The sequence below is a fragment of the Maylandia zebra genome, linkage group LG18, assembly GCF_041146795.1.
Source record: "Maylandia zebra isolate NMK-2024a linkage group LG18, Mzebra_GT3a, whole genome shotgun sequence".
NCBI classification, from domain to species: domain Eukaryota; kingdom Metazoa; phylum Chordata; class Actinopteri; order Cichliformes; family Cichlidae; genus Maylandia; species Maylandia zebra.
In genome coordinates, this window is record NC_135184.1 from 31464170 (window position 1) to 31491453 (window position 27284).

General features: G+C 41.0%; 1 protein-coding gene and 2 long non-coding RNA genes across 3 annotated transcripts; 1 reads left to right on the forward strand and 2 right to left on the reverse strand.

Annotated features, from left to right (window-relative positions):
- Positions 1 to 126: 126 nt before the first annotated feature.
- Positions 127 to 16205, reverse strand: LOC143413535 (ferritin, middle subunit-like). The gene is made up of 3 exons (XM_076876755.1): positions 16062 to 16205; positions 414 to 539; positions 127 to 303 (listed from the first exon to the last, which is right to left on the reverse strand). Exons 1-3 carry the CDS (start codon positions 16188 to 16190, stop codon positions 142 to 144), a joined length of 417 nt encoding a protein of 138 aa, XP_076732870.1. The 5' UTR covers positions 16191 to 16205; the 3' UTR covers positions 127 to 141.
- A 1797-nt stretch (positions 16206 to 18002) lies between these two features.
- On the reverse strand, positions 18003 to 19594 carry LOC143413536 (uncharacterized). The gene is made up of 2 exons (XR_013094138.1): positions 19457 to 19594; positions 18003 to 18568 (listed from the first exon to the last, which is right to left on the reverse strand). It is a non-coding gene; the product is annotated as an uncharacterized LOC143413536 (long non-coding RNA).
- Positions 19595 to 23021: 3427 nt separating this feature from the next.
- LOC112436391 (uncharacterized) lies at positions 23022 to 26189 on the forward strand. The gene is made up of 3 exons (XR_003025059.2): positions 23022 to 23197; positions 24536 to 24651; positions 25644 to 26189. It is a non-coding gene; the product is annotated as an uncharacterized LOC112436391 (long non-coding RNA).
- The last annotated feature ends 1095 nt before the right edge of the window (positions 26190 to 27284 follow it).

Genomic DNA, 27284 nt, shown 5'->3' on the forward strand with positions numbered 1-27284 from the left:
CAAAAACACCACAACATACAAGAACTGACGCCACCTTTAAGTCAGGAAAGAAATCGTTCTCAGTGAAACAGGTGGAGCAGAAGTGAGTTTACTTCAAAGCCTGTGTTGTTATAATTTTGACTCCAGGCTCACTTCTAGGTCTCAGTATTTAGCTCTTGTCACCCAGACTTGCTTGTCAAACAGGTACTCTGCCATCTTGTTTGTGTGGGCATCCATGCGGGTGAGGTTAGTGATGTGGTCACCCAGCTTCTTGATGGACTTCACCTGCTCATCCAGGTAGTGGCTCTCCAGGAAGTCACACAGCTGGGAAAACGCACACAAATTATAGTTAACATTTGATGATTTGTCAAACATATACTGCATGAACTAGTTCAGTCTTTAACCCCAAACTCTTCCCCCCTACTCCCGCTTACATGAGGGTCATAATGCTGAGAAGCCAGCTTGTGCAGGTCCAGCAGAGCCTGGTTGACTTTCTTCTCCAGCTGCAGAGCACACTGCATGGCCTCCAGCCCACTGCCCCACTCGTCACGCTCTGGTTTCTGCCCAACAAACAATTCCGTTATAGACTGAACACTCTTAAGCTTTGTGTACACACTGATACAAGCTACCGTGTGTATCAGTCTGACTCTGTATAAGCCCTAATCAGTGTACTGACACTACAGGAGGAAATATAAGGCGAGGAATTACAAGCCCCTCATCAGTGGCACGCCAGTGGAGAGAGTGGACAGTTTCCGATACCTGGATGTCCACATCACTCAGAACCTGTCATGGTCCTGTCACATCAACACCCTGGTTAAGAAAGCCCGTCAGCTTCTCTTCTTCCTCAGAAGACTTAGAGACTTCCATCTGCCACTGAACGTGCTCAAGAACTTTTACTCCTGCACCATCGAGAGCGTCCTGACGGGAAACATCTGCACCTGGTTTAGGAACAGCACCAAGCAGGACAGACGAGATCTGCAAAGAGTGGTGCGCTTGGCCGAACGCATCATTCAATCAGAGCTCCCTGACCTGCTGTCCATCTACACCAAGCGGTGCAAGACCAAAGCTAGGAAGATTATGATGGACCTCTCCCATCCCAACAATGGACTCTTCTCACTGTTGAGGTCTGGGAAGCGCTTCCGCTCCCTTAAGGCCAAAACAGAGAGAATGAGGAGGAGCTTCTTCCCCCAGGCTATTCGGGCCCTGAACCAGGTGTAGGACTGGACTCTCCCACACACGTCACTATAAGACTGGACTCTCACACACATCACATCACCACACGCACTCTGGTTTTTCTTCATGCACACTTCCTATAATTTATAATCTTTCTGCTATTTGCACATTTCTAAGTTAAATCTGTAAATCTTGTAATAACCTGTAAATTGTAAATACTGTAAAACCACTGTCATTTAATGGTCGGGCATTGCACAGCTACAAGCATTTCACCTCTTGTCATACTGTGTGTGTGTGTGTGTGTGTGTGTGTGTGTGTGTGTGTGTGTGTGTGTGTGTGTGTGTGTGTGTGTGTGTGTGTGTGTGTGTGTGACAAATAAAATTTGAATTTGATAACAATAGAGCTATTTTCCTGAAATCATAAAAGGTAGTAAAAGTCAGCAAAACAGCAATTGTTGAAGCTGCTTCCTGTTTGAGGGAACTGGCCATTCAACCACTTTGACTGAGTGTGCTTTTAAATGACCTTTTTCAACTATAAAGCCCAGGAATGACACTGAATCAACATGAAATTCACATTTCTCACCTTTTAAATTGAGATGTTTTTTTCTACGAGACATTTGAGAAGGACTTGACAGGTATAAGACAACTGGGAGAAGTTAAGAATATTGTTGAAATAAAGAAAATGTGGATGATGAAGTCACAAAGGATGTCATTGACCAGGGCCTGAAAGACTTCTGGTGCGTTTGCTGAAAATGCTATTTTCAAATAACCGAAACAACCCATTTGGGTTTAAAAATTATACTGATTACTGGAAGGTGAAGGAGGACCAGTAAGCGAGTCAATGGAGCAGTCATAAGGACGATGAGGTGTGAGATAAAGAGCTAAACCTCCTCTCACTTTGGTTAGTAAGTAAGTAAAATTTTATTTATATAGCACATTTCTAGATAGAAATCACAAAGTGCTTTACAAGATATAACAGATTATAAAAAAAAAAAAAAAAAAAAGTTAGCAAAAAGCAATTTTAAAAAGATGTGTTTTTAGCTATTTTTTAAAAGTAATCAATGAATCAGCGGATCGTAAGTCCTGAGGAAGGGAATTCCACAGTCTGGCGGCCACAGTAGCAAAAGCTCTATCGCCCCTAGTTTTCAGTCTTGTATACTGAATGACAAGTAGGCCCTGACTACTCGACCTCAGAGACCTACTAGGGGCATAGGGCTGTAAAAGTTCAAGTTAAGGGTAAACAGCCTATTGCCCGCAGCATCAGCTAAATCCTTTGTCATAAACACTTTGCAATGAAATTTGGGTTTGGTTTCAGCATGGCTTCGCTAACAGTGCTGCATAAATGTTGCGTTATCTTACCAGGCATGGTCTCTTTATAAATGCCCAACAGAGCCAACAAAAAGACTTTAATTATATGCTCTGTGGTCAGTTGTCAGTTTGTGGTGTTTGTTAAGCTTTTTGTATGTCAGTATGTCCAGATAAACTTTGTTTCTCATGGTTTACTTCATACAAACAGTCTCCTCTCAGATCTCAGAGGACTGATGTCCCTGCATTAGTGTGATGGAGTGTCTTCTGTGGCATGTTGAAATCAACTGATTTTCTTTTTCGTCAAAGAGAAAAACTTCTGACTGACTGGTGGCTGACCGTCTCTGTTCCTCACAGATTTGCCATGTGTGGATGTGGATCAGTGGACCACATCCACACAGGAGGACATTCAATTAAAAACATTAAATACAGATCAAAAGCATAAATGTACTTTACATGAAACAAATGCTGGGTGAGCAGAAGTGGAATTTGTTGTAAGCTGAAGTCAGCGAGCAGCAACATCCTGAGAAAATCATGACTTAGCACTAATGTCCTTAGCTATAGTCAACACAGTCACACACTATGAGGCAGTCCTGTTTGAAATTTCCACCAAATCTACTTTTGTGCTTGTAGTGAAATGGTAAATGGCCTGTATTTGTATAGTGCTTTTCTAGTCCCTAAGGACCCCAAAGCACTTTACATATCCAGTCATCCACCCATTCACACACTGGTGATGGCAGCTACATTGTAGCCACAGCCACCCTGGGGCGCACTGACAGAGGCGAGGCTGCCGGACACTGGCGCCACCAGGCCCTCTGACCACCACCAGTAGGCAACGGGTGAAGTGTCTTGCCCAAGGACACAACGACCGAGACTGTCCAAGCCGGGGCTCGAACCGGCAACCTTTCGATTACAAGGCGAACTCCTAACTCTTGAGCTACGATCGCCCCGATCGTAGTGCTGTGTTTCCTCAGTGGATGCAGATGGTCAAAGTCTGTGTTTTCAAATATGTAGAGTGTCATTTCTCTACATAACACAGAAATAAGAATTTACAAATCAAACAATTATTCAGAAACAAAATGTGCAAAACCCAAAATAAACAAATCTTCAGTTTAGAGCAAAGGAATCATCTATTAATGTTGTGGAGTTATTAAACACACACAAACTGCTCTAAGATGAATAAGTCGGCAAACAGCAATAACGGCAAAACATGTAATGGACGTGCTGGTCCACTAGACAACATCATGTTAATGTAATGCTTTGGGTCTGTTATGCAAAGTAAAGAGACTGAAATAAGGTGTCCATGAGTATCAGTTTTCAACATTCGGTATTAAGAGACAAAGACTGTACGGGTTGGGCCAGTCGTCAAGTCCTGGAGCAAAGTGAGCCTGCAAATCAATAAGATGCAAATCAGTTTATACCTTTCATATAATGTTTTCATTTGTTTATTCTGAGTTTTATTGTTCAGTTAGTTTCCACAGTTCATATATCATGTGTAATTTTTCATTAGTTTCAGTGTTTGTTTGTATTTTATTCTAGCGCAAACAAGATGTAAACACAGAGTGGACCCAAAGCATCAGAATCGCTAAGCTCCGACAGCATGTCCGTGTTCAGGCCGTGGGGTGAGAAAGCCGAGAAAGACTAAGCTGATTCTGATGCGTCGGGTCCGCTCTGTGTTTACGTCTTTGTGTGGAATCCGTTAATGAATTGATATCGCTTTATTCAAGCTACTCACCTCTCTCTCTTCCACCTGCACTTTCAACTGGACCACGGCCAATCAGAGAGGTCCCGCCCCTGACTATCTCTGATTGGTTTAGTCCACGATAGGGGCATAATGTGTGTCTGTTGTTGACCACACGGAGAGTTGCAGAGATTGTTTTTTTTTTTTTTTTTTTGTTACCCGAAAAAATATATTTTTTTTTAGGCGCACCACTGAAAAATTTGGTTGCACTCTAGAGCCCTGGCGTAAAGCACAAGGCTCGCGTGCGGAGTGAAGCGGAAAAAAAGTGCAAGAGAGAGAGGTAGGTTCACGTCAAAGACCTGGCTCTAAGAGCCATTTCGTTCGCGACCGACCCATCACTACTGGCTGTGACGCAATCGGCCTTCAAATGCGGCCTCCGGAGGATGCAGCCGACGTTTTGGGACACAGCTTATGTGATAGACTGGCACCCTAACCAGGGTGTACCCTATAACTTCTGCGTTATGCCCCAGCCCTCCTGCAACCTGTAAATCCATTGAATTTTGTATGTTAACCAAAATCTAGACTTTGCTGAATATTATGTAATATGAAGACAACATGCAGTGTTTAAGTGACCAAGTAGAATTGGGTAAAAGTTACTGAATTAGTGTTGGAATAAAATGACAAAATTGTGAATGATTGAAATATTCCAAGAGCTTAACTTGCTTCATCTAAACATGTTTCAATCACGTTTTATAAACCCAAAATGCACAGGTTTATGAATATGAATAAGTTGTTTCGATATAACACAGTTGTTTACGTTTCACCCAAAGCAAAAAAATTGTGTGCAACCAATGTACAGTACTGAATTAAGTAAATCCAACACGTTCTCTTTTTCAGTGCACCCTGTACACCTGATGGCCAGTCCAGCTGTGGTCAAATTGTATTAAAAAAATAACTTCTCCTTATACTGTAGGGTCTTTCCCTTTGTCAGTACATGGAAGAAAAAGAAATTAATGAGAAGCAAAACATTTTTCTTAATAAAAAAAAAAAAAGATTGTATATTTGCATGAAGACCGTTCCAGCCAATGGGGGTTTGTTGATAAAATTATTCTCTGTGATTGGTGGCTCCATGGCCACCAGCACAGTGAGAAGAGGTTTAAAAAGGTCCCAGCACAGCATTCACTGCAAGCTGAATGACAGCAATGGCTCATCTGTTCCTCCTTCTCCTTCTGTGGGTTGGTGAGTCAACTATTGCACTTATTCCATATGTGTGTGTTTGCGTGTGTTCTTTTTAAACTATTCTTCAGGTAATCACATATCTGTGTAACCAAGCCAAGTTAAACAATCCTTTATTAAGTTTTGCTGTCATGGTTCCAGGCTTCTGAGCCTTTGTTTATTATTAGAATTTTTAGTTTGGGGGATTATTTACAGCTGTTCTGGTAAATAATTTTCATGCCATTAGTTTTTGAGCTTCTTGTTCATTTCCCTTAGTGATGTGTCGGTCATGAACGAAATGGCTCTTAGAGCCGGTGTCAGGTTTATATTAATGATTGTCATTTATGCTTAGAAATATTTACTCATATGCTTAGTTTTATAATCGCATAATGATAGAGGTTTGATCCTTAGCAGTCTGTAAAGACTGTGTGCCTTCCAGAGTGTACTGGCATGCACACACAGATCCTGGGGTCATGAGAGAGGTCGTACCTTATTTTATTGTTTTATGGTTTGATAAACACATCTGTCTGTTTTAGTATAAGTGCCTTTTGTTTAGATCAACTGCTGGACTTCCAGGCCAGCAGGTTTAGGGAAGTCGTTTATGGGGTCACATCTTGAAACACACACACACACACACACACACACACACACACACACACACACACACACACACACACACACACACAGACGGTACTCTTTGGTTACATGTATATCTATGTAAGACGTCATATGTTAATGAACTTATGCATATTCATGTAAACTCAATAAAGACCAGTATTATGAGGGAGCAGACGAGAGCAACTCGGGTCAAGCGAAGGAACGGCGCTGTCACTGTTTTCTCCCTCGTGCACGAGTAACACAAAGAGCTCTGGTGACTTGTGTCTTGCTTTTGCTGTTGTAATAGAATGGTCTGAGGGGCTGTGCTAGACAGACCCATCAGCTGGCTCTTTGAAGTGCACAACGCGAGCCGACTCCTTATTGGGAGCGGTGCTTTTTTTTTTTTTTTTTTTTCTTTTACTCACTCACACACACACACTTTTTTCCCCCCGCTTCACTCTGCATTGCAGTGTTTTGTGTTGTTTCACTTTAAATTTGTTTAAAAGGAGAAAGCTGAAAATTTAAATAGTTAAAAGTTGAAATGTAAATAGTTGGTTTTTGTATTTTAGTTTATTTATTACATTTTATGTGAAGTGAATAAATAACTGCGAAGCACATACAAATTCCAAAGTTCTCTCTCTCTCTCTCTCTCTCTCTAATAATCTGACAATACTATAATATTGGCCATATTATATTTAAAGTCAACTCACTGTGGCAATGTAGTCTCATGAACAACATTAACTAATTGTTATTTACTAACTAATCTTATATGACTGTTCAGCACAGAAATGAAGCCCAACAGTCATGTTTTACAGTCCCGTGGTCTCAGCCTCAGATACTCAACTAAAGTGATGTCATGACAAAAATGAATGACCAACAAAACATTTTTCTCCTTCATTTCTGTCAAACAAAGCTGTATGTAATGTGTCTCGCGGTTAGTATCATGGTTGCTAGGCAACCTGAACAGCGCGACGAAGCGTATACCGTCCCATATCACAAGCCTCTCACTTCCGCACTTCTCGTACTTATAGTACGCACCGTACGTAGTACGTGTAGTGCGCGTACTTCAAGCGTGCAGTCTCTTAATTGGGACACAGCCTATGTATGTAAAAACACAGAATCTGACCATCTAAAGCCACTGAGGAAACACATAAGTATAGTTGGTAGCTGGGGCGATTTTAGCCCATTTTGGGGGGTGCCAAAATGAATCAAAGCACCCCCAAAGATTTCTTACTTTTTTTGATAATATTTGCTGTTTGTGTGACACACTACTAAAAATATAAAAAGCATACAGTACTTGGTTGAGACGTAACATTTTAACAACAAAAGTATAGATACCACCCCCCCCCCTCTCTCCCAAAATGGTTTGTTCCAGCTCGCCTCTCCCCTGCTCTGGCTCTAGTGCCGTTGCTGCCAGAGCAATGGTGGCTGAGACACAGCGGAGCGGAGGTGTGAGTGCCTGGCTTAAAACAGGACATGTTAACTGCATTTAACCTTCAGTTACTCTTTATATAGTTAGGTAGGAGTCAGACCATGTTTCTTTTTAGCTGAAAAACATTACACCCAGGTAACCTGCAGTGTTGAAAACGTGTTTTGCGACAATGTTAGCTACCCTACAATCCGTCCCACTCTGTAGTATGTCGAGAAGGGAAATTATTTTACTGCTATAGTTAAATAATTGTCATCATTACCATTGCATTAATAATAAAATCTGGAGGTTCTTGATTCAGGGGTAGAACAGTGTGTGTCTTTCAGAAAGGCTAAAAGTCACAGGCTGACAGGAAACAGGCTTGCAGAGAGTTTGCACAAGCAGGAAGTTATTTTAAGCAACAGTATGATCATTGCTTTAACAATGTAACAGATAGCTTTAAGAAGGCCTTAAGATGCTTATGCACACAGTTATTATGTTTAGTAGAGGTTCTTGATTAAAACATTTATTTAGTAGAAGACATACACATAGTCTCAGTGAGCTTCTGGTCTGGTAAAAGGTCAGAAGTGCAACAGGTGAATTGAGAAAGAGCATTTGAGGACGAGACACAGACAGTAGGTGAAGAGGTGACACAAAGAGCATGTGAGGTCGTGACACACACACATAGAGTTAAATTTATTCAGAGGAACCGTTTCTTGTTGTCTCGGCAAGAAAGAGGAACAATTCATTTTAAGATAAGAACGGAAAGTACCAAGCCATGAAAATAGAAGATGGTTTTCTGGGTGAAAAGTCATATCCATAGTTTCAGTTCGATTATTACATATACGAGAGTGGTTTCTGTCTCTCTGTCTGGTGAGGGGTCAGGAGCTAGTCACGAGGTGAAACAGGGTGCAATTGTGGTTAGCACACAGACGCACACACACACACACTCAGTTAGAGAATCATTTATAGGTGAAAGTTTAATCATGTTTTGCTGATGTTGCAAAGAGCAGTTTGTCGCAGAACTGCTGCGAGCATCCGGCAGTGACAGGAAGCACCTGTTGTGAAGATAGGAGACAATTGTTCTTTTAAACTGTGTCAAAAGTCGTTGTGGTTTTGATTTGATCTATGTATAAAATGTGTCTGTGACGTATGAAGGGGCGTCAGTAAACAAACCCTGATGCTATAAAATATCTGTTCATGCTTTGATTAAGTCGAAGACTACTTCCTGTCTGCGTACAGAGTTGTCTTCCCACGCGTGTATTCATTAAAATCATCGTTTGACTTCACCCGGACGGATTGGTGTGGTTATTCTTCGATCACCTCTTGTACCCTTCCTCAATATTGAATCTTAACATTTGGGGGCTTCGTCCGGTTATTGAGGAGGGAGAGTTGGAGGTTTAGACGGAGAAATCCGGGGTCTTAGGTGGTCTGACGGGCAGACATGAATTCCAGTGGTCTAAGTGAGTGGACATAAGCCGGCTTATCCAAAAGGTAAGGCACTACCTGTTGAATTATTTCCAAAGTGTGCCAAATTGGATATGATAAAATTTAAGTCTACTCACTGAAGTTACTGGTGGATGTCTGTTTTGATTTTGATGAAAAATCTCATGAGTTGAAGCAGTTAGAGTTCTGCTAAGAAGAATGAAGAAATGGAAGCAGTAAAGTCTGCTAAAGCAGTAAAGTCTGCTAAAGCAGTTAGAGTCTGCCAGGAAAAGTTTAAATACTGGGTTGAAGTCCCAAAGAAATTGAGTTAGAGTCTCAAGTAGTTTGGTAGGGTATTTGGTCATTTTGTGGGTTAAAGTCCCGGTTGGTCATTAGGTCAGACCTTGGTTGGTCATTTTGTGGGTTAGAGTCCCCATTGTCCATCAGGGTCGATCTGCCTCAGTTATACACTTGTTTCGGGTGTTGATTGTTGTTTCAAAGTATTATAAATTATTCTAGAACGGCAGTTCGAGTCTGCTAGGAAGCGCAGAGCCCGGAGGTTACGCTCCCTCCTTGTCGTGGACGCGCGACATTGACCTCTCGGCGAAGAGGGATAGTTCAGTGTGGTTTAACTGTGGGGTACAGGGCATCCTGGAATTAAGCTAGGAGTTAGAGTCTCCTTACCGTTTGCAACGGTATCTGCGCTTTTTTGGCCAGCAGAAGTGGACTTCGGGCGTGTAACTTTAACCTAAAACTTCAAAAAGTTTGGGTTGGTTGACGCTTTTAAATTGAGTTAGGGATTTTAGAAATGAGGCCAGAAATAGTTAAAGTCTTGATACTGGTTAATTGGTCGCAAAAAACTCAGGGAGTTTATCCGCTGGGCGGTTATTTTAAATTTGTCTAAAATTGTGTAGGCGCTAAAGCTGACAGATCTGACAGTAGTTGTAAATATAAGACGTCTTTGTAATAAGAGATCTCTGTGTGAAAGGAGTCTGAGGCAATGCTGGAGCTATTTTTAGACGGTGTGTGTGTGAGTGAAAATGCAAATGAGTAAGCAGTGAACTGTTTAAGCCACAGTTGGTTTTACAAATACTGCTGCAAACATTGTTGAGTGTGTGTTTCAAATGCCATTTATGTTTATTAGAGGACTATAAATAAAGTTTTGAGTTGCCGTAGTGGATGTATAGTAATTGACTGAGTTTGGATGTAGATATATAAATATATTGAGTACACTGTATATACTTAAGACTAACACATCACTTTCAGTAGTAACTGTTCTCCAGCATTAGTTGCTGGTGGGTTTTATTTTTTCAATTTCTTGTGTGTGCGGTGAGAATTAATGGAGGTTTCAATTTTTTGTTTGTTTGTTTTTTACTTGCTCTTTTTGATTATGACAAGCATGTCTAAAATACTCTTAGGAAAGTGTGTTGAGTTATATTCCTTAACTCTAGTCACTGTTTAAGTGTGAATGTGGTGACTAGAAGCTTTGACATGATGAATAAAGGTGTGAGAGGTATTTCTTGGGTGATGTAAAGTAGGACGTTTTAAAGTTTGAAAGTGTTTTTAATTTGAGAGAGGCATGAGTGATGTTATAAGAGTTTAGTTTATTTAAAAGGTGTGTGTGAGAGGATTATGAAATCATTGTGTGAATGATGCTACATTTTAGGTCAAAAGTTAGTAGAATTACAGAGGGTTTGTAGATTGTAAATACAAAATAAGTTTGATTAGCCTGGAGAAACAGCAAAGCAGTTTGAGCTGCTCTGAGCAGCTGCGTGCGGTGTGTGTGTAACAGGAAATGGTGTGGGTGACAGGAAGTTTGCATGCCCATATAAGGTGATGTGTGAACAGAGGAAGTCTGAGAGAGAAGTGTGTGTGTAGGCAAAAGGCAGAGTGTGTGCGTGAAATAAGGGAGTATTGTTTTTACATCAAGGTTTAATAGAACTAAAGTAGAACGTTACAAACAAACAGATAAATAAAGTAAAATGAAGAGAGAAAATAACTGACAATTACATTAATGAATAGAAAACACACATACACAAAGTGCCATAGGTGAAATTATTCTAGGAAGGAGTCAGAAGTGAGATAGTTTATGCAATGAAGGAAGCAGCTTACACTCCTTTAATTCCCAGAGCCAGTGTGTTCCCTCCCCTGCCCACTTGGGCCCCGTATCAGGCGAGTATGGAAGGCTGGATAGCCCATGACGGGTAAGATCCCACCTCGAAACCCTGGGACAACCTAAGGCAGGCACAGTCACGATTACTCTCGGCTTCAGTAAGAAGACGGGACCTGACGGGTAAGGCCGCTGGGCTAGGGTGGAGGTGGAAAGTGGCAAGTGGAGCCCTACCTTCTGGCTGAGGACAAGGAATGCTGCTATTTAAGGTAGGAAATCAGAATTTGGGTTAGTAAATTTGGGGAGGAGAAAATTGACTGTTTAAAGGCAAAATTATGAAGGAGTCTGACACACTGCAAAAGCAACATATGCAAATTCACACACACAAACAGAAAATGCATTAACCTTATAAAGACAAGACAAGCTCATGGAGTTTAATGCATAGACACTGATTAAACCTGGCTAAGAACACAAACATAGGCAATGAAGAACAGCTTGCTATTTTGTATGAATGATACAATGGTGTGAATGTTTAATAAAATACATTTGAGTTTGTAATTGAGGAATAGAATAAGCCATATGACAAAGGGAGTTATGAAAACGAAAAAGGGATTAAAGTAGTTTTAAAAAGAGTGACTTAGGAGTGCTCTCGTACTGAGTGATCAACACTAGTGATCACTGTTGGAAGAAATAAAATGATTTAATGAGTTGGTGATGTTTAAACATATGTTTCTGTTGTTACAGCAACTCATTGAGAGATGACTCAGTATGCAAATTAGTTGGAGTGAGTGGTGACGTAGGAGCTTCCTGTATGTGTGTGACTGGGGAAGTGACTTTCAGGAGAGGAAGCATGGCAGACAAGAGAAGTGCAGATTTGGGTAGGAAATTTATAGTTTAGTGATATGTTGTTGTAAGGGTGTTATGTTTTATGCTGAATTGAAGTATGTTACAGAGCATAAGGGGGTGATTTTTGTGTGCAAATTGTGTGGTTTTAATGAGACTTTTGGTGTATTGAGGAGGTGAAATTATGTGGTGGCAAGACTTGTGTGTTTAAGGTTGTTGTGGTGATGGGTTGATTCTGTCAGTTAGGTTGTTGTTGTTATTTTTGTTTTTAATAGAGGGAGTTTTAGGAAACATGGACATGTCTGGGAAGGGCCCATTATTTTGTAACAGTGCACTTAAAGAAAACCTGTCAGGTGACTTAGTTTTGTTTTTATGAGCTAACAATCAGCTCTATTTTTCATTTCTGTTTTAAGCAGGCCTGCAACAGTGAATAACGGCGCTGAAAATCATCGGGAGGAGCAAATATAAGGCGGCTTTCCAGATTACAATTGGCTGAGGAGAGCTACCTGTGGGGACTGATCAAGGTCGTAAGTCCCTGTAAAAAGGATTTTATGCGAGTCAATCCAGTCCAAAAGCATAAAGAAATATTTTCCTATGGAAAATAAAAAATGACTGAGCTCATTTTGCTGAGGGTGGAGTATCTGATCGTGCGGGAAGCTCGACTATCAGCAAATACATGGTGTGACTGCATTTGAGTGAAGGTGTGACTGAATGTGAGTGAGGATGAATTAATGTGGACAAACAATTTGTTTTTACCAGAGAAAATTTCTGTTTTGTTTTGTTGACTGGGGTTAGATTATGGGATTATAGTATATTGTTGGGAGAAGGCCAAATGCTAAAGGGGAAATATTTTTGATGTGACTCAGTCACCATTAATTGTAGAAACACATGACTGATAACTGTTCTGTTTTAAGTTTATTTTTATGACATACATTGGATCATGAGTGGGGAAAACTGAGCATTTTAAGTTTTGTATAGTATCTTGACACATGAAATGTATCAAGATAAAGGGGGGTTTAGGGTTTAATAATTTAATTGTTTAATAATTTAGGATCATTTTAGGACCTTTTGGGTTTTTGATCAGTTGGATATGGTAAAACTGAAACTGTTATTTTTAAGTTAAGGTTAAAGGATTAAAAGTGAACTGGTCACGATTTGCGAGGCAAGCCGTGTGGAGTTGTAGAAAAGGACCCAAAAGGCGGCAGCTCTGGTGCAGGTGAATATTTATTTACAACGGTGGGCATAAAACAGCACTGGTGGAAAAACAAGAAACCGGAAACCTAAACTGGGTAAGCTAATAACACAAACCAGAAACGAGGATGCAGGGAGGTCCGGGGAAATACACCCAGAGAACATAGGGAGAAAGTACGGGGAGAACACAGACATAACAGGCTGGGGGAAACATGGAATAAACACAAAGAGAGACGAGAGCTCATAAATACACAGAGGGGCACAAGGGGGTAAGAGTCACAAAGGAAAAACACTTAGGGAACACCACAATAGGACACCTCAGAAAACCTGGCCTAAATAAGGAGCGAAAATACAAGGAACCAAGAATACTGGGCCAACATGGCCCAGGACCATGACAGAACTGAATCCTGTTTAGAAGGTACAATGCCAGTTTTTCAAAGCTGTGAATAAATCTTAGAGGGAAAATTAGTGAGGGTTGAAGGAGGAGAACAGGTTTGATTTTTTGATCTTTAGAAGAAGTGGTTATAATGTAGGCGTACACATACAGATATTACATAGGTTTATCTTTAGGATAAAGGGGGAGCTTCTACGTAGAAATGATTTTTATACATATTGCATTTTGTGCTTTTAAAGGAGTTGTGGCTCAAATTTGTCTCTGGAGGGTCACGAGCCTTTGGCTAGCGCTATGATTAGCCAATCTACTGTGAGGATAATATGAGTTCATGAAGGATTGCACACGCTTACAGACACAGAGTTAAGAAACACACATGACAGTATTGATTCCAGGCAAAAGGCCTTAAATTCATTTAGCTTTTAACTGAACTTAAAGAAGGACCAAAGAGGAAGGAAAGCATATATTTTGGTTAAGTCTGATAAACTAGAATTAGAAGGTATGGTTACATTAAAAGGAGCAAAATGAAATAAAAAGGCTATACCAAAACGGGTTATAACATAGGAAATGTGAGGTTTAAATGAAGTTAACACATAGGAGTTGTTTCAAGGCAGCATTTACCTATGATGAAATGTATACAGGAGTAATTGCTTATATGCTTAAACTTAATTGATTAAAGTGGTTGTTTTCTTTTGGAGTAGAGGAACTTGCAGCAGCGACAATTTGTGCACAGGATGTTGATGATCAGATAAGGGAAAAATAGAGCGAGCAACCGGACGTAAAAGCAGGGCTTAAAGAGTTTTAAGGTGATGAGTAACGTTGAAGAATATATATAAATACAAGTCAATAAGTTAAGAAGATAATTAGGATCAGGCTTTTGATTAAAGAGTCCCAGATAGGATAAGTTAGGGAGGTGCAGGAAAAGGTGTTTTGTTTCTTTTGCAGAAGATCGATCTCGGCGACCACAGGAGGGGCGAGGATCCTGGAGATCTCGAGGTTCGAGACCACCAGAGAAGGGTCTGCGTGAGGACACAATGTATTGTGACCTCTGGTGTTCCAGAGGTCATGAGTGGGAGTGTCGAGAAGGGAAATTATTTTACTGCTATAGTTAAATAATTGTCATCATTACCATTGCATTAATAATAAAATCTGGAGGTTCTTGATTCAGGGGTAGAACAGTGTGTGTCTTTCAGAAAGGCTAAAAGTCACAGGCTGACAGGAAACAGGCTTGCAGAGAGTTTGCACAAGCAGGAAGTTATTTTAAGCAACAGTATGATCATTGCTTTAACAATGTAACAGATAGCTTTAAGAAGGCCTTAAGATGCTTATGCACACAGTTATTATGTTTAGTAGAGGTTCTTGATTAAAACATTTATTTAGTAGAAGACATACACATAGTCTCAGTGAGCTTCTGGTCTGGTAAAAGGTCAGAAGTGCAACAGGTGAATTGAGAAAGAGCATTTGAGGACGAGACACAGACAGTAGGTGAAGAGGTGACACAAAGAGCATGTGAGGTCGTGACACACACACATAGAGTTAAATTTATTCAGAGGAACCGTTTCTTGTTGTCTCGGCAAGAAAGAGGAACAATTCATTTTAAGATAAGAACGGAAAGTACCAAGCCATGAAAATAGAAGATGGTTTTCTGGGTGAAAAGTCATATCCATAGTTTCAGTTCGATTATTACATATACGAGAGTGGTTTCTGTCTCTCTGTCTGGTGAGGGGTCAGGAGCTAGTCACGAGGTGAAACAGGGTGCAATTGTGGTTAGCACACAGACGCACACACACACACACTCAGTTAGAGAATCATTTATAGGTGAAAGTTTAATCATGTTTTGCTGATGTTGCAAAGAGCAGTTTGTCGCAGAACTGCTGCGAGCATCCGGCAGTGACAGGAAGCACCTGTTGTGAAGATAGGAGACAATTGTTCTTTTAAACTGTGTCAAAAGTCGTTGTGGTTTTGATTTGATCTATGTATAAAATGTGTCTGTGACGTATGAAGGGGCGTCAGTAAACAAACCCTGATGCTATAAAATATCTGTTCATGCTTTGATTAAGTCGAAGACTACTTCCTGTCTGCGTACAGAGTTGTCTTCCCACGCGTGTATTCATTAAAATCATCGTTTGACTTCACCCGGACGGATTGGTGTGGTTATTCTTCGATCACCTCTTGTACCCTTCCTCAATATTGAATCTTAACAAGTAAAATCAGCGACATTTGACTGTCCTATTGCTCCCACTGAAATGTATACAGCCTATTTAAAATCTAAAACTTAACATTGGCCATAGCCTACTGTTGTTGCCACTGTCCTGTTTGAAATGGAATGAGTGAAGCTGGTTATTTTGTAGTGATGTGCGGATCGATCATTTATGTTCTAGAATCGATTCTCACATTAAAATATCAATATTTTAGTAATTTAGAGTAAATTTGTAGTTTATCATTAACAGGAACACAGTGGAAAGAAACTATAACATTCGGATTGTCTACATTCAAAGGAACTACTTCCTCTTCCGCCTTTCATAGTCATGTGCTAAATACGGCTGTAAAAATGTCTCGCAGCCCCTTGGCGTGCGCAGTGTTGCCAACTTAGCGACTTTGTCGCTATATTTAGCGAGTTTTCAGACCCCTTAGCGACTTTTTTTTCTAAAAAGTGACTAGCGACAAATCTGGCGACTTTTTCTGGTGTTATTGGAGACTTATTTATGACGACTTTTTGACGTGAAAGGGCGTGTTGCTCTTACTCTCAACAAGCAGCGGTGCGGCTGTGGGCACCTCACCCGTGCTAAAGCGCTCACGGGCGGAGGATAGTCCTCCCCCAGCTGCAGGAGATGTTCACACCTATGCGTCCAAACTGCAAATGAACCGCGCATGAGCAAAGCTGCTGCTCCCGCACTAACTGTAACGCAGTCAGTTCTTCTTTTACTGTTATGCTGTTTGCTGTTTTGTGTTTTACTTTTACTGTTTACTGTTTTACTCGTTTTCACTTCTCCATTACTTACAGGCCCGGTTCTAGGAACACTAACGGTGTGTTCACACCGAACGCGATGGACGCGAATAGAGCGTCAGGTTTACATGTAAAGTCAATGGAAAGGCGCGATGACGCGCGATTGCGGGTCCCGCGAAAATTCGGAAGCAGATTTGCGTCGCCAAAACGCCAAAACGCGTGAAACGCGCGGCAGTGTAGCGCGTCTGGCGCGTTTGACTTGCGAATAAAACCAGGCGCGTGAGTTTTTGTGTTGCATTTTGTGCATACGCGCGTTTTGCGTCTACCGCTCGAGTTGGAAAAATCTGAACTCCAGCGTCAAATCGCGCCGCGACAACCAATCAGGAGCCTGGTGACGTGGCTGTTACCTAGGTCAAAGGGGCAGATCCAGCCAAAGCCTTTCATACTTCAATGGAGGGGAAGGCTAATCAATGCGGTAGCAAACAACCCGGAGCCGTACAACACCAGCTGCTTTCAGTACCGAGACAGGAATAAAAAGGACCGAGCTTGGAGGAAGATATGTGAAGAGATCGGGCAACCTGGTAAGTTCATTCATTTCTCTTTTGAAAGTTTTCACTGACCCGGGGAAGCCGCACAAAAGCTAGCAAGCCACCGCTATTTTCCCACTGACGTACAAATACCGTTCTGCTTTTATGCATGTTGTCATTTAGGAATATATTTTATTGTTTATTAATAAACAGCACACAGTGGTCCCGCTGTTCATCCGTCACTGCTTTGCTTTTTCGCTGATTTTTTATTGCACAGTACAGCATTGCATTCTGCAGCCTGATTGACAAATCTGCTCCGTGCCGTGTCTCCTGCGCTTGCCAAATTTATCACGTTTGGTTTTGATAACCATCGCGTCCAATAGAAAAAACAGCACAAAAACACCCATAACTACGACCCTCATTCGGAAATAGACACCTGCACCGTGAGGGGAAAAAGGCGCACGAAAGTGGCGGGCAGATGAAGACAAACCATAATAATACTTTTACGTTTTGCAATCTACAAAGGTTTGCACTTTGAGAATCAATTGTGAGAACTGTGACCAGGGGCTAGTTATTCTGAGAACCCCTGCAATAAATGAGGGACCACTGTCTACTCTACGATTATTATATCCAACCTGTTAACATTTAATACTGTATTGATAGAACCAACTGATTCTGCAGCAGAGCATCCCCAGTCCCTGAGCTCCTGCTGCTGCACCCACAGATATGTACAGCAAGCACTGATACCTTTTTAGTCGGTGGGATTCCCTTGTGATCACCTTTACTAAATATCTACAACCAATCTGATTATATCCTGTTATTGTTTGTTTTGTTTTTTTCAATGTTGAAACTAAAATCTAGTAGCAGCCTTCTCATTTCTTTGTGTTTTGTGCTGTTTTACAGGCCCACAGAGGAGGACGGCTCCGAGGCAGATGAGGGACGGGTCCCAGGACGGTCCATCGGCGGTGGAGCTGGCCATCGTGGAGTCCCTGAAGAGGCCACACCAGTCTCCAATGGAGCATTTCCTCCTCAGCCTTGTTCCTGCTCTGGAGAGCAGCTGGTCCTTTTTATTCCTGTCTCTCTGTAAATTCTTATATTTTATATATTTATGTTTAATGTTTTTCTGTTTGAGACTTTTAATATTATTTCAAATAAATGTTTATAATGACTAATGTCTCAGTTCTACTACACAGCAAATGTTGGCACACGACTTGACACATGTAGAATTTATTTCATATTATACTAATGACAAAATATACTGATACAGTGGGATGCAGAAGTTTGGGCAACCTTGTTAATAGACATTATTTTCCTGTATAAATCGTTGGTTGTTACAATAAAAAATGTCAGTTAAATATCATACAGGAGACACACACAGTGATATTTGAGAAGTGAAAAGAAGTTTACTGGATTTACAGAAAGTGTGCAATAATTGTTTAAACAAAATCAAGCAGGTGCATCAATTTGGGCACCACAAAAAAGAAATGAAATGAATATTTAGTGTATATCAATGTGTGTGTCTCCTATATGATATATGGGGTGCCTTTGTCTGGATGTGCTTCCCATCCAGAGCTGCACAGCACAGAGGAAAGTTCCAGCGCTCCTGGAATCCCTCTGTGATGGACCGCCAGTCTCCAGGTGAAGGCACAGCCATGAAGTCGTCCACTAGACAGTCCCAGATGGACGTCGCTGCCTGGGGGGTGATCTGGCTCACCGTGGACACACCGACTATGACACTGAACGCTTGGTCGTGAAGGAGTCCCCGGTGACAAGGAACCTGGACAAAATTGTTCAAAATCAGTATTATGTGTACTGCAGTTACAAAATACATTATTCAAATTCCAAAATACTTTTGTGATGTCAGATTTAAATCACAAAACATGAATCTTACATAAAACCTTTTGTAATTATAAGGATAATTAGAAAATGTATATTAGATAATATCTAAAACAGTTGTGTTTTGTTTTAACTTTAACATATCATAATTTGATTGGTAGCAACTTTCACAACTACAGTGAGCCAATCACTCATAATTCCTAAACATGTCAATCAGGTAGGAATGAAGTAAGACATTAATAGAAATGTTGACATGTATGTTGACATGTAGCCCTTTCCTTGCTTAAATCATTAATATTTTTGAAAAATTAATCTGTGATAAGACAGCTTATCAAGATAGAACCATGTAACTAGAGATGAACCAAACTGTTCACAGTTTTATCTAACTCTGTTTTAATAAAGGCTGTGACCCCTGCTATAGAGTCTGACAGCTGCAGGGATTATATACAAATATTCAACTATCCCAGAATTAAACCAGGTCTAAATAAAAAGGAGTGAGTATCACTACAAAGGTTAACTCAGTGGTCCTAATGCTACAGTTTGATATCAGCAAACACCGAGCGCATACATTGATGTGACACCACAGCCATGCTATCATGCAAACACTGATAATAGCGTAAATCAAATTAAATCGGGACTTGATGAGACCTTCTGAGTATCACTAGAAATATTATAAAGAGTCGTCTCTGTACCACAGTTTGCTTTCAGTAAACACCGACAGCATTCACTGTTAGCATAGCACATCCATGTTAGCAGTGTATAACTGGATGGATTAGCATATTAGCACAGATATCAATAAAGGACTACCGTATTAAATAGTTTTACTAACCTCAGGCAGACGGACAGGCGCTCTGCAGGTGGGATTGAGCGCCTGTAGTTGGTGTCTAGGGTCCAGCTTTTACCCAGGTGCTTAAAGCCCTTCTTTACCCTCATGTAACACCAACAGTAATTTCCAACCACTATTTCCTGTCAGTCAAACAAACAGACGACAAACATCTTCTATAAACAGGAATAATGTCATTTTATCGGATTAGAAAACATCTAATCTAGCGTTGATATTACACTGCTGTTTAGTGTCTGGCTGATCTCAGTGTCACCAAAATATCTGCCCTACATGTCAAACAATGAGAGAACTTGAAACAGTAACATCACCTAGCAGCTTATTTTAATTAGTGCTAACGTTTTGTTTGCTGGCTAACATTGCTATTATTATAGTCACAGTTAATTGACTTTGAATAGCTTTATTTCAAAAGTAATTTTACAATTTCACAGCCATTTAGCTGTGTTAACTGTACATGCTGTAGGTCATAAGGCGTGCATGGATCATTTTTATAATCAGCCTCTTATCTTTTGTCCACCACAGGCTTTGCCATGATAAATTGGTCAGTTGACAACCAGGAGCCGTACACCTTAACCTCAGAGGCCAGGACATCCAGGGGCAGTGTGAACACGCACTTGCTTAAATGGGACGCAAGACGGACTATAGAGGGCCACCCCCTTGCCAGACAACCAAGTGCTGTCCCTGTCCACGGCCAGTGTGAGAAGGACTCTCACTAAAGTCAACCCACACAAAGCTGCTGGACCAGACAATATACCTGGACGCGTGCTCGGAGCCCGTGCTGACCAGCTGACTGATGTCCTAGCGGGCATCTTTAACATCTCCCTGAGTCAAGCTGTTGTGCCACAGTGCTTTAAAACCACCACCATCATACCTGTCCCCAGACCTTCCCAAAGCCTAATTCCACAATGATTGCCTGAGCCTATTCTTGTTAAATGATGAAAAACTCAAAGGCACGTTTGGGCAGTGGATCTGTGTGAAATCAGCAGCTTGCAAAACGAAATCAAAATGTGTGCTATTGATTCTAAAAATAGAAATCACAATAAAGTTCAACATTTACTAAAACCGCCATTCAGTCATCTGAGAGTCTTTACTCATGAAATTATAACGGTTAGATGAATGTATATGCAGTGATTTACTGATCAATGATAAAAGGGGAGATTTATGCAATAACGAAGACTGTCATGAAAAGTATTTGGCATCTGATCTCCTGTAACCTGCGGAGCTAAGCTGTTTTACCAGCTCTGCTCTCTGATTTTTCTTTTTTCTTTTATGAAAAAACACAAGTTGTCAAAGTTATTTGTTTGCAAATGTATTTCAGAAATATCGACATACTTTTTTTAATCAGCAGAAACTTTATGTCAGTAGTGCAAAAACCTGCACTGATCTGACCTCATTTCTTCCTCATCCTGATTCCTGACCTGGGAAGGGAGAGAAATATTTGTTTTTGTTTGTCTTCTTGTTTTATTTAATTCCTTGTGGGATTTGGATCCAACACGTAAAGTATGCATATTATGCACACACACAAACACACGTGCAGCTATTACCCATTTCTTGTATTCTTGAATAAAGACATTGATTTGACACATTTAATTAGCGGCCAATTGTTTTTATTGTTCAATTATTAAGAAAAAAGAAAAGGTGGGGGTGGGTGGGATGGAAAGTAAAGGGAGAGAGGAGAGAAAACCCCAACAATCCCCTCTGAGCAAGCACTAGGCGACAGTGGATAGGAAAAACTCCCTTTAAAGGAAGAAACCTATGACAGAACCAGGCTCTAGAGGGGGCAGTCAACTGTCGGGACTGGTTGGGGGGTGATTGTGAAAAGAGGGGAGGGAGATGGGAGAGGTGTTAGTAGTTAAGGGGAGGGGGGGAATTAAGCTGGAGCAGAGGTGGGGGAAGAAGAGGTGACATTGGCAGTAGTGAAAGAAGGAGTGTTCTTCCTCCAGAAGAAGCAGAAGCGTTTTTTCTTTTTCTTCAGCTGCTCTTCCACGAGCACCTTTTTCTCGAGGATGAGGATTTTCAGCTCCTCGATTGTTTCGGTGTTTTGCTTCTGCAGCTTGTTGCATTTTTTCTCCACTTCTTCTATTTCAGCTTGTTTTTCTTCCAACCTTTCTTTCAGCACTTTAGATGTTGCCTCCTGTTTCTCAAACTCCTGGAGAAGAAGTTTTTCTTCTCTCTGCTTACTGACCAGCTGTTCTCTCTCTTGAAGCAGGTCTTGATATTTGTGCAGTGTCTCTTCGAACTTTACCTGCAGCATCCTGTCGTTTCCCTCCATGAGCTGGAGTTGGCACTCCATGTCTCCCTGCTTTCTGTCCAGCTGCTCTTTCTCTTGAAGGATTTCTTTATTCTGTCGCAGAGCTTCATCAAGCTTTCCTTGCAAGCTTTCATTTTGTTGCTTGATGCTCTGAAGATTGGAATCCATTTCTTTTTGTTTGATTTCTTGTTCCCTTTTCTCTTGGAGAAGCTTCTCATTTGCTTGCTCTGTGCGATCAAGCCTTTTTTTGTCTACACTGTACATTAGCTCCATGTCTCGGAGCTTGGAGTGCAGCCCTCTCTTCTTCGTGCTGTCTTGCATCTTCTCTTGGAGGAGTTTTCTATTTTGTCGCAGAGCTTGATCAAGCTTTCCTTGCAAGCTTTCAATGTGTTGCTTGATGCTCTGAAGCTTGGAATGCATTTCTTTCTCTTTTAACTCCTTTTGCCTTTTCTCTTTGAGAAGCTTTTCATTTTCTTGCAGTGTGCGATCAAGCCTTTTTTTGTCTACACTGTACATTAGCTCCATTTCTTGGAGATTGCTGTGCAGCCCTCTCTTCTTCATGCCATCTTGTTTCTTCTCTTGGACAAGTTTTTTATTTTGTTGCAGGGCTTCATCAAGCTTTCCTTGGAGCTCCTGGTTCTTTTTGTCCATGTCATGGAGATCTTGTTGTTTCTCCTCAATTATAGCTTCCTTTTCTTGAAGCTGGTATGACAACTTTTTTAGTTCAGCGCTCTTTCGCTCATTTTCCTCCATCAAGAACTTAATCTTCTCTGTGTTTCTGAGCGCTTCATCCTCCATTTCTTCCAAACGCTTTTCCTCTAGTTCCACTTGGTCACACCAAGGAAGAGAGGAAAGGGAAGAGTCTAGTGGCTCATCCCAGGGAAGAGCGTATGGGTCAACTTCTTGTCCCTTTGGATTTGTTTGAGACATGTTGGGTCTGGATACAGTTACAACTGCAAAGGATCCAAATATTTCAAAAGGCTTTTCTGGCGAACGGTTCAATGCTGCACACATCAAGGCTGCGAGAAACGGACTAAAAGTCGTTGCTCTTCACCCCTATTTATAGGTTTTAAGGGTCAACGGATCAAAGGAAAGAATGGTGATAAGATTCTACGTGTGTGACGTCATAATTCTGTAAGGCAATGAGGTTGTCACGTGATATTTTTGGAGGAGGGCATTTTTCAACTTGGACAAATTATCAATAAAGTTTCAATCTCTGTTATTTTCCCCAAAAAACGTGTTGTCGCAATAATGTTTTCTACTGTAATATGTGCCAACAGATGGCGCAGTTTAAAGTTGGCTGTTACTCTGCCCAGTCTGCTACCATAGAAGAAGAATGTAGACCAATAGTACTTTGACGATGTCCGCTGATCGTTTCCGTGTAAATCTTAGCATTGCTTTAGCCGTCAAGCTAAAGGTTTAGCTTCATACTGCCATATTTTCAGAGTAACAAAATATTTAAACGGTCTCAGATCATGGTGAGTATTTGAAAAAATGTTTATTTAATGTGAAGCCTGTGATGTGGAAAGGTTAGCAAGCGTAATTTTGCCTATTGTGTTATACACGGGTGCTTACATCCGAGTAGTGTTGATCTTTTCTAAGGTCCATGGGTTTATCCAACGAGCAGCTAAGTCACCGTTATATCTGTAATTTTGTGTGCAACGTCTTAATGCAAAAAAAAAAAAAAAATCAAATCCCAAATCAACGCAACGAAGCAAAGACTAAACAAAAAAAAAAACCCCACAATGCGTTTTTAAGCTCTCTCTGCGTTCACTGTCTCTGCAAGTGTCAAACTTCCTCGCTTTAGCTGATGCTAACCAACATTAGCGCTTACGGTTCGTATATAAACACAACTGTCAGCCCTTCACTTTTGGTGCCGACAACATTTTGAGCATTTTCTACAGTTTGTGAAATGGTCGCCATTGGCATTACATGCCAGTAGTGTTCGCTAATTGACTTTACCGGGGATTATATTTATTACAACGTTACTGCGCGGAAGTGATCATAGTGTATGCTTATGAACGTGAGTGGTAGGTGTTATTAGTGCGACTTTACCCTTAATTAGTTTTCCCACCGGAAGTAGAGTTGTTTATGCGACGTGATGGCTAGAGCAGTCCCAAACAATCGATCGCGTTTATTAACAGACCAATTCTCTCCAAACTTTTAGGGTAAGCTAGACTAGAGATATGGTTGCAATAATACGAACAAGGGCGCAACAGCATATTGACAATGGCGAGAACTTTAATATTTACATTGTGTTAGTGCACCCATCGCTCCGCATCCTTAACGCTACATTGATGTCGAGAGTCTCTGACACAGCTGTGCTCTGCAGCACAGACACCCTGCTTATCTGTGATTCGGCCAGACTGGTGTTGAACTCCAAAGACATGCGCGGGGTTAGGTTAGTTGCTGTTGGTGTGAGTGGTTGTCCGAGTCTCTCTAATAACCCTCCAACAGACTGGCGACCTGTCCAGGGTGTACTTTTGCCCTATGACAGCTGGAATACAACCTGAATAAAATAAGTAGGAGAAAATGAATGATGTTTATGAACTGTAGTTAATGTAGTCAGACAATAAGTTACCGAGCAACAGGCCACAAGTCTTGGTGCAGAATCATACTAAGATTTAAAAAATAAAATGTTGGCACTGGTGTTTGAAACAGTATACTGTCAGTAAGACTGGAGCAACTGCACACATCTGGAAACTAATAACTAGAGTAGTTAAGTAACATTTTGTTACTGCATCCATTTAGCCAGGTATAATTAGCATGTCTACATTCATGTCATTTCTAATGTGGTCCTATGTGGTATGTTGTAGGACAGTGAAGTGTCTGACACTGACCATGTACCAGTGCCTGAGAACACTGGTATGGAGGGGGAGAACGCACCTCTTTACTGTATTTGTCGGAAACCAGACATCAACTGCTTCATGATGTAAGTATATATCAGTTTTATATTTGCAGTACGTGCAGTAGGGGTGGGCGCTAGCTTCAGCAATGTTATCAGAGTTTGGTTTTTTTTAAATGAAGATCTTCTATTTCGAGAAAACTACCAATAAGGATATATGCACAGATCTAGAAAACAATACTGTAACATTTTATTGATGCTTGCAGTTTGGAGGCAGCAGTATTTGCAAGTGTAACTAAATTCCAGGCATTTTCCATCCTTCTTTTCCTATCAGCTTTTTTCTAGTTGTCAGTGTGAACCAAGGTGTCAGCAGCAGCATTATAGTGCAAAAGTAGTGACCCAGCATAGATCAAATGTAAGCACAAAAGTAGCCAAGGTAGTGTTTTTCCTGGAAATTTTAAGTGAAAGGATAAAGTAACTGCTTACCACTTTAGTTTAACAATGATTAATGAAATGTAACCGTGTAACTCATCAGCAGTCTGCACAGTATGGTCACATATTAAAACTGAAGAATATGTTGTACTTGTTGTAGTGTTTCATCATGGGTCCAGTTTTTACCCAGGTGCTTAAAGCCCTTCTTTACCCTCATGTAACACCAACAGTAATTTCCAACCACTATTTCCTGTCAGTCAAACAAACAGACGACAAACATCTTCTATAAACAGGAATAATGTCATTTTATCGGATTAGAAAACATCTAATCTAGCGTTGATATTACACTGCTGTTTAGTGTCTGGCTGATCTCAGTGTCACCAAAATATCTGCCCTACATGTCAAACAATGAGAGAACTTGAAACAGTAACATCACCTAGCAGCTTATTTTAATTAGTGCTAACGTTTTGTTTGCTGGCTAACATTGCTATTATTATAGTCACAGTTAATTGACTTTGAATAGCTTTATTTCAAAAGTAATTTTACAATTTCACAGCCATTTAGCTGTGTTAACTGTACATGCTGTAGGTCATAAGGCGTGCATGGATCATTTTTATAATCAGCCTCTTATCTTTTGTCCACCACAGGCTTTGCCATGATAAATTGGTCAGTTGACAACCAGGAGCCGTACACCTTAACCTCAGAGGCCAGGACATCCAGGGGCAGTGTGAACACGCACTTGCTTAAATGGGACGCAAGACGGACTATAGAGGGCCACCCCCTTGCCAGACAACCAAGTGCTGTCCCTGTCCACGGCCAGTGTGAGAAGGACACTCACTAAAGTCAACCCACACAAAGCTGCTGGACCAGACAATATACCTGGACGCGTGCTCGGAGCCCGTGCTGACCAGCTGACTGATGTCCTAGCGGGCATCTTTAACATCTCCCTGAGTCAAGCTGTTGTGCCACAGTGCTTTAAAACCACCACCATCATACCTGTCCCCAGACCTTCCCAAAGCCTAATTCCACAATGATTGCCTGAGCCTATTCTTGTTAAATGATGAAAAACTCAAAGGCACGTTTGGGCAGTGGATCTGTGTGAAATCAGCAGCTTGCAAAACGAAATCAAAATGTGTGCTATTGATTCTAAAAATAGAAATCACAATAAAGTTCAACATTTACTAAAACCGCCATTCAGTCATCTGAGAGTCTTTACTCATGAAATTATAACGGTTAGATGAATGTATATGCAGTGATTTACTGATCAATGATAAAAGGGGAGATTTATGCAATAACGAAGACTGTCATGAAAAGTATTTGGCATCTGATCTCCTGTAACCTGCGGAGCTAAGCTGTTTTACCAGCTCTGCTCTCTGATTTTTCTTTTTTCTTTTATGAAAAAACACAAGTTGTCAAAGTTATTTGTTTGCAAATGTATTTCAGAAATATCGACATACTTTTTTTAATCAGCAGAAACTTTATGTCAGTAGTGCAAAAACCTGCACTGATCTGACCTCATTTCTTCCTCATCCTGATTCCTGACCTGGGAAGGGAGAGAAATATTTGTTTTTGTTTGTCTTCTTGTTTTATTTAATTCCTTGTGGGATTTGGATCCAACACGTAAAGTATGCATATTATGCACACACACAAACACACGTGCAGCTATTACCCATTTCTTGTATTCTTGAATAAAGACATTGATTTGACACATTTAATTAGCGGCCAATTGTTTTTATTGTTCAATTATTAAGAAAAAAGAAAAGGTGGGGGTGGGTGGGATGGAAAGTAAAGGGAGAGAGGAGAGAAAACCCCAACAATCCCCCCTGAGCAAGCACTAGGCGACAGTGGATAGGAAAAACTCCCTTTAAAGGAAGAAACCTATGACAGAACCAGGCTCTAGAGGGGGCAGTCAACTGTCGGGACTGGTTGGGGGGTGATTGTGAAAAGAGGGGAGGGAGATGGGAGAGGTGTTAGTAGTTAAGGGGAGGGGGGGAATTAAGCTGGAGCAGAGGTGGGGGAAGAAGAGGTGACATTGGCAGTAGTGAAAGAAGGAGTGTTCTTCCTCCAGAAGAAGCAGAAGCGTTTTTTCTTTTTCTTCAGCTGCTCTTCCACGAGCACCTTTTTCTCGAGGATGAGGATTTTCAGCTCCTCGATTGTTTCGGTGTTTTGCTTCTGCAGCTTGTTGCATTTTTTCTCCACTTCTTCTATTTCAGCTTGTTTTTCTTCCAACCTTTCTTTCAGCACTTTAGATGTTGCCTCCTGTTTCTCAAACTCCTGGAGAAGAAGTT

Bases quoted from the DNA above. Each gene is read 5' to 3' on its own strand.
- LOC143413535 (XM_076876755.1), bottom strand. From the start codon at position 16,190: ATGCGCGGTTCATTTGCAGTTTGGACGCATAGGTGTGAACATCTCCTG. The intron at 540-16,061 runs GTAAGAGCAACA...TTTGTTGGGCAG, and splicing joins CGCACCGCTGCTTGTTGAGA to AAACCAGAGCGTGACGAGTG. The intron at 304-413 runs GTAAGCGGGAGT...GCGTTTTCCCAG, and splicing joins CTCAGCATTATGACCCTCAT to CTGTGTGACTTCCTGGAGAG.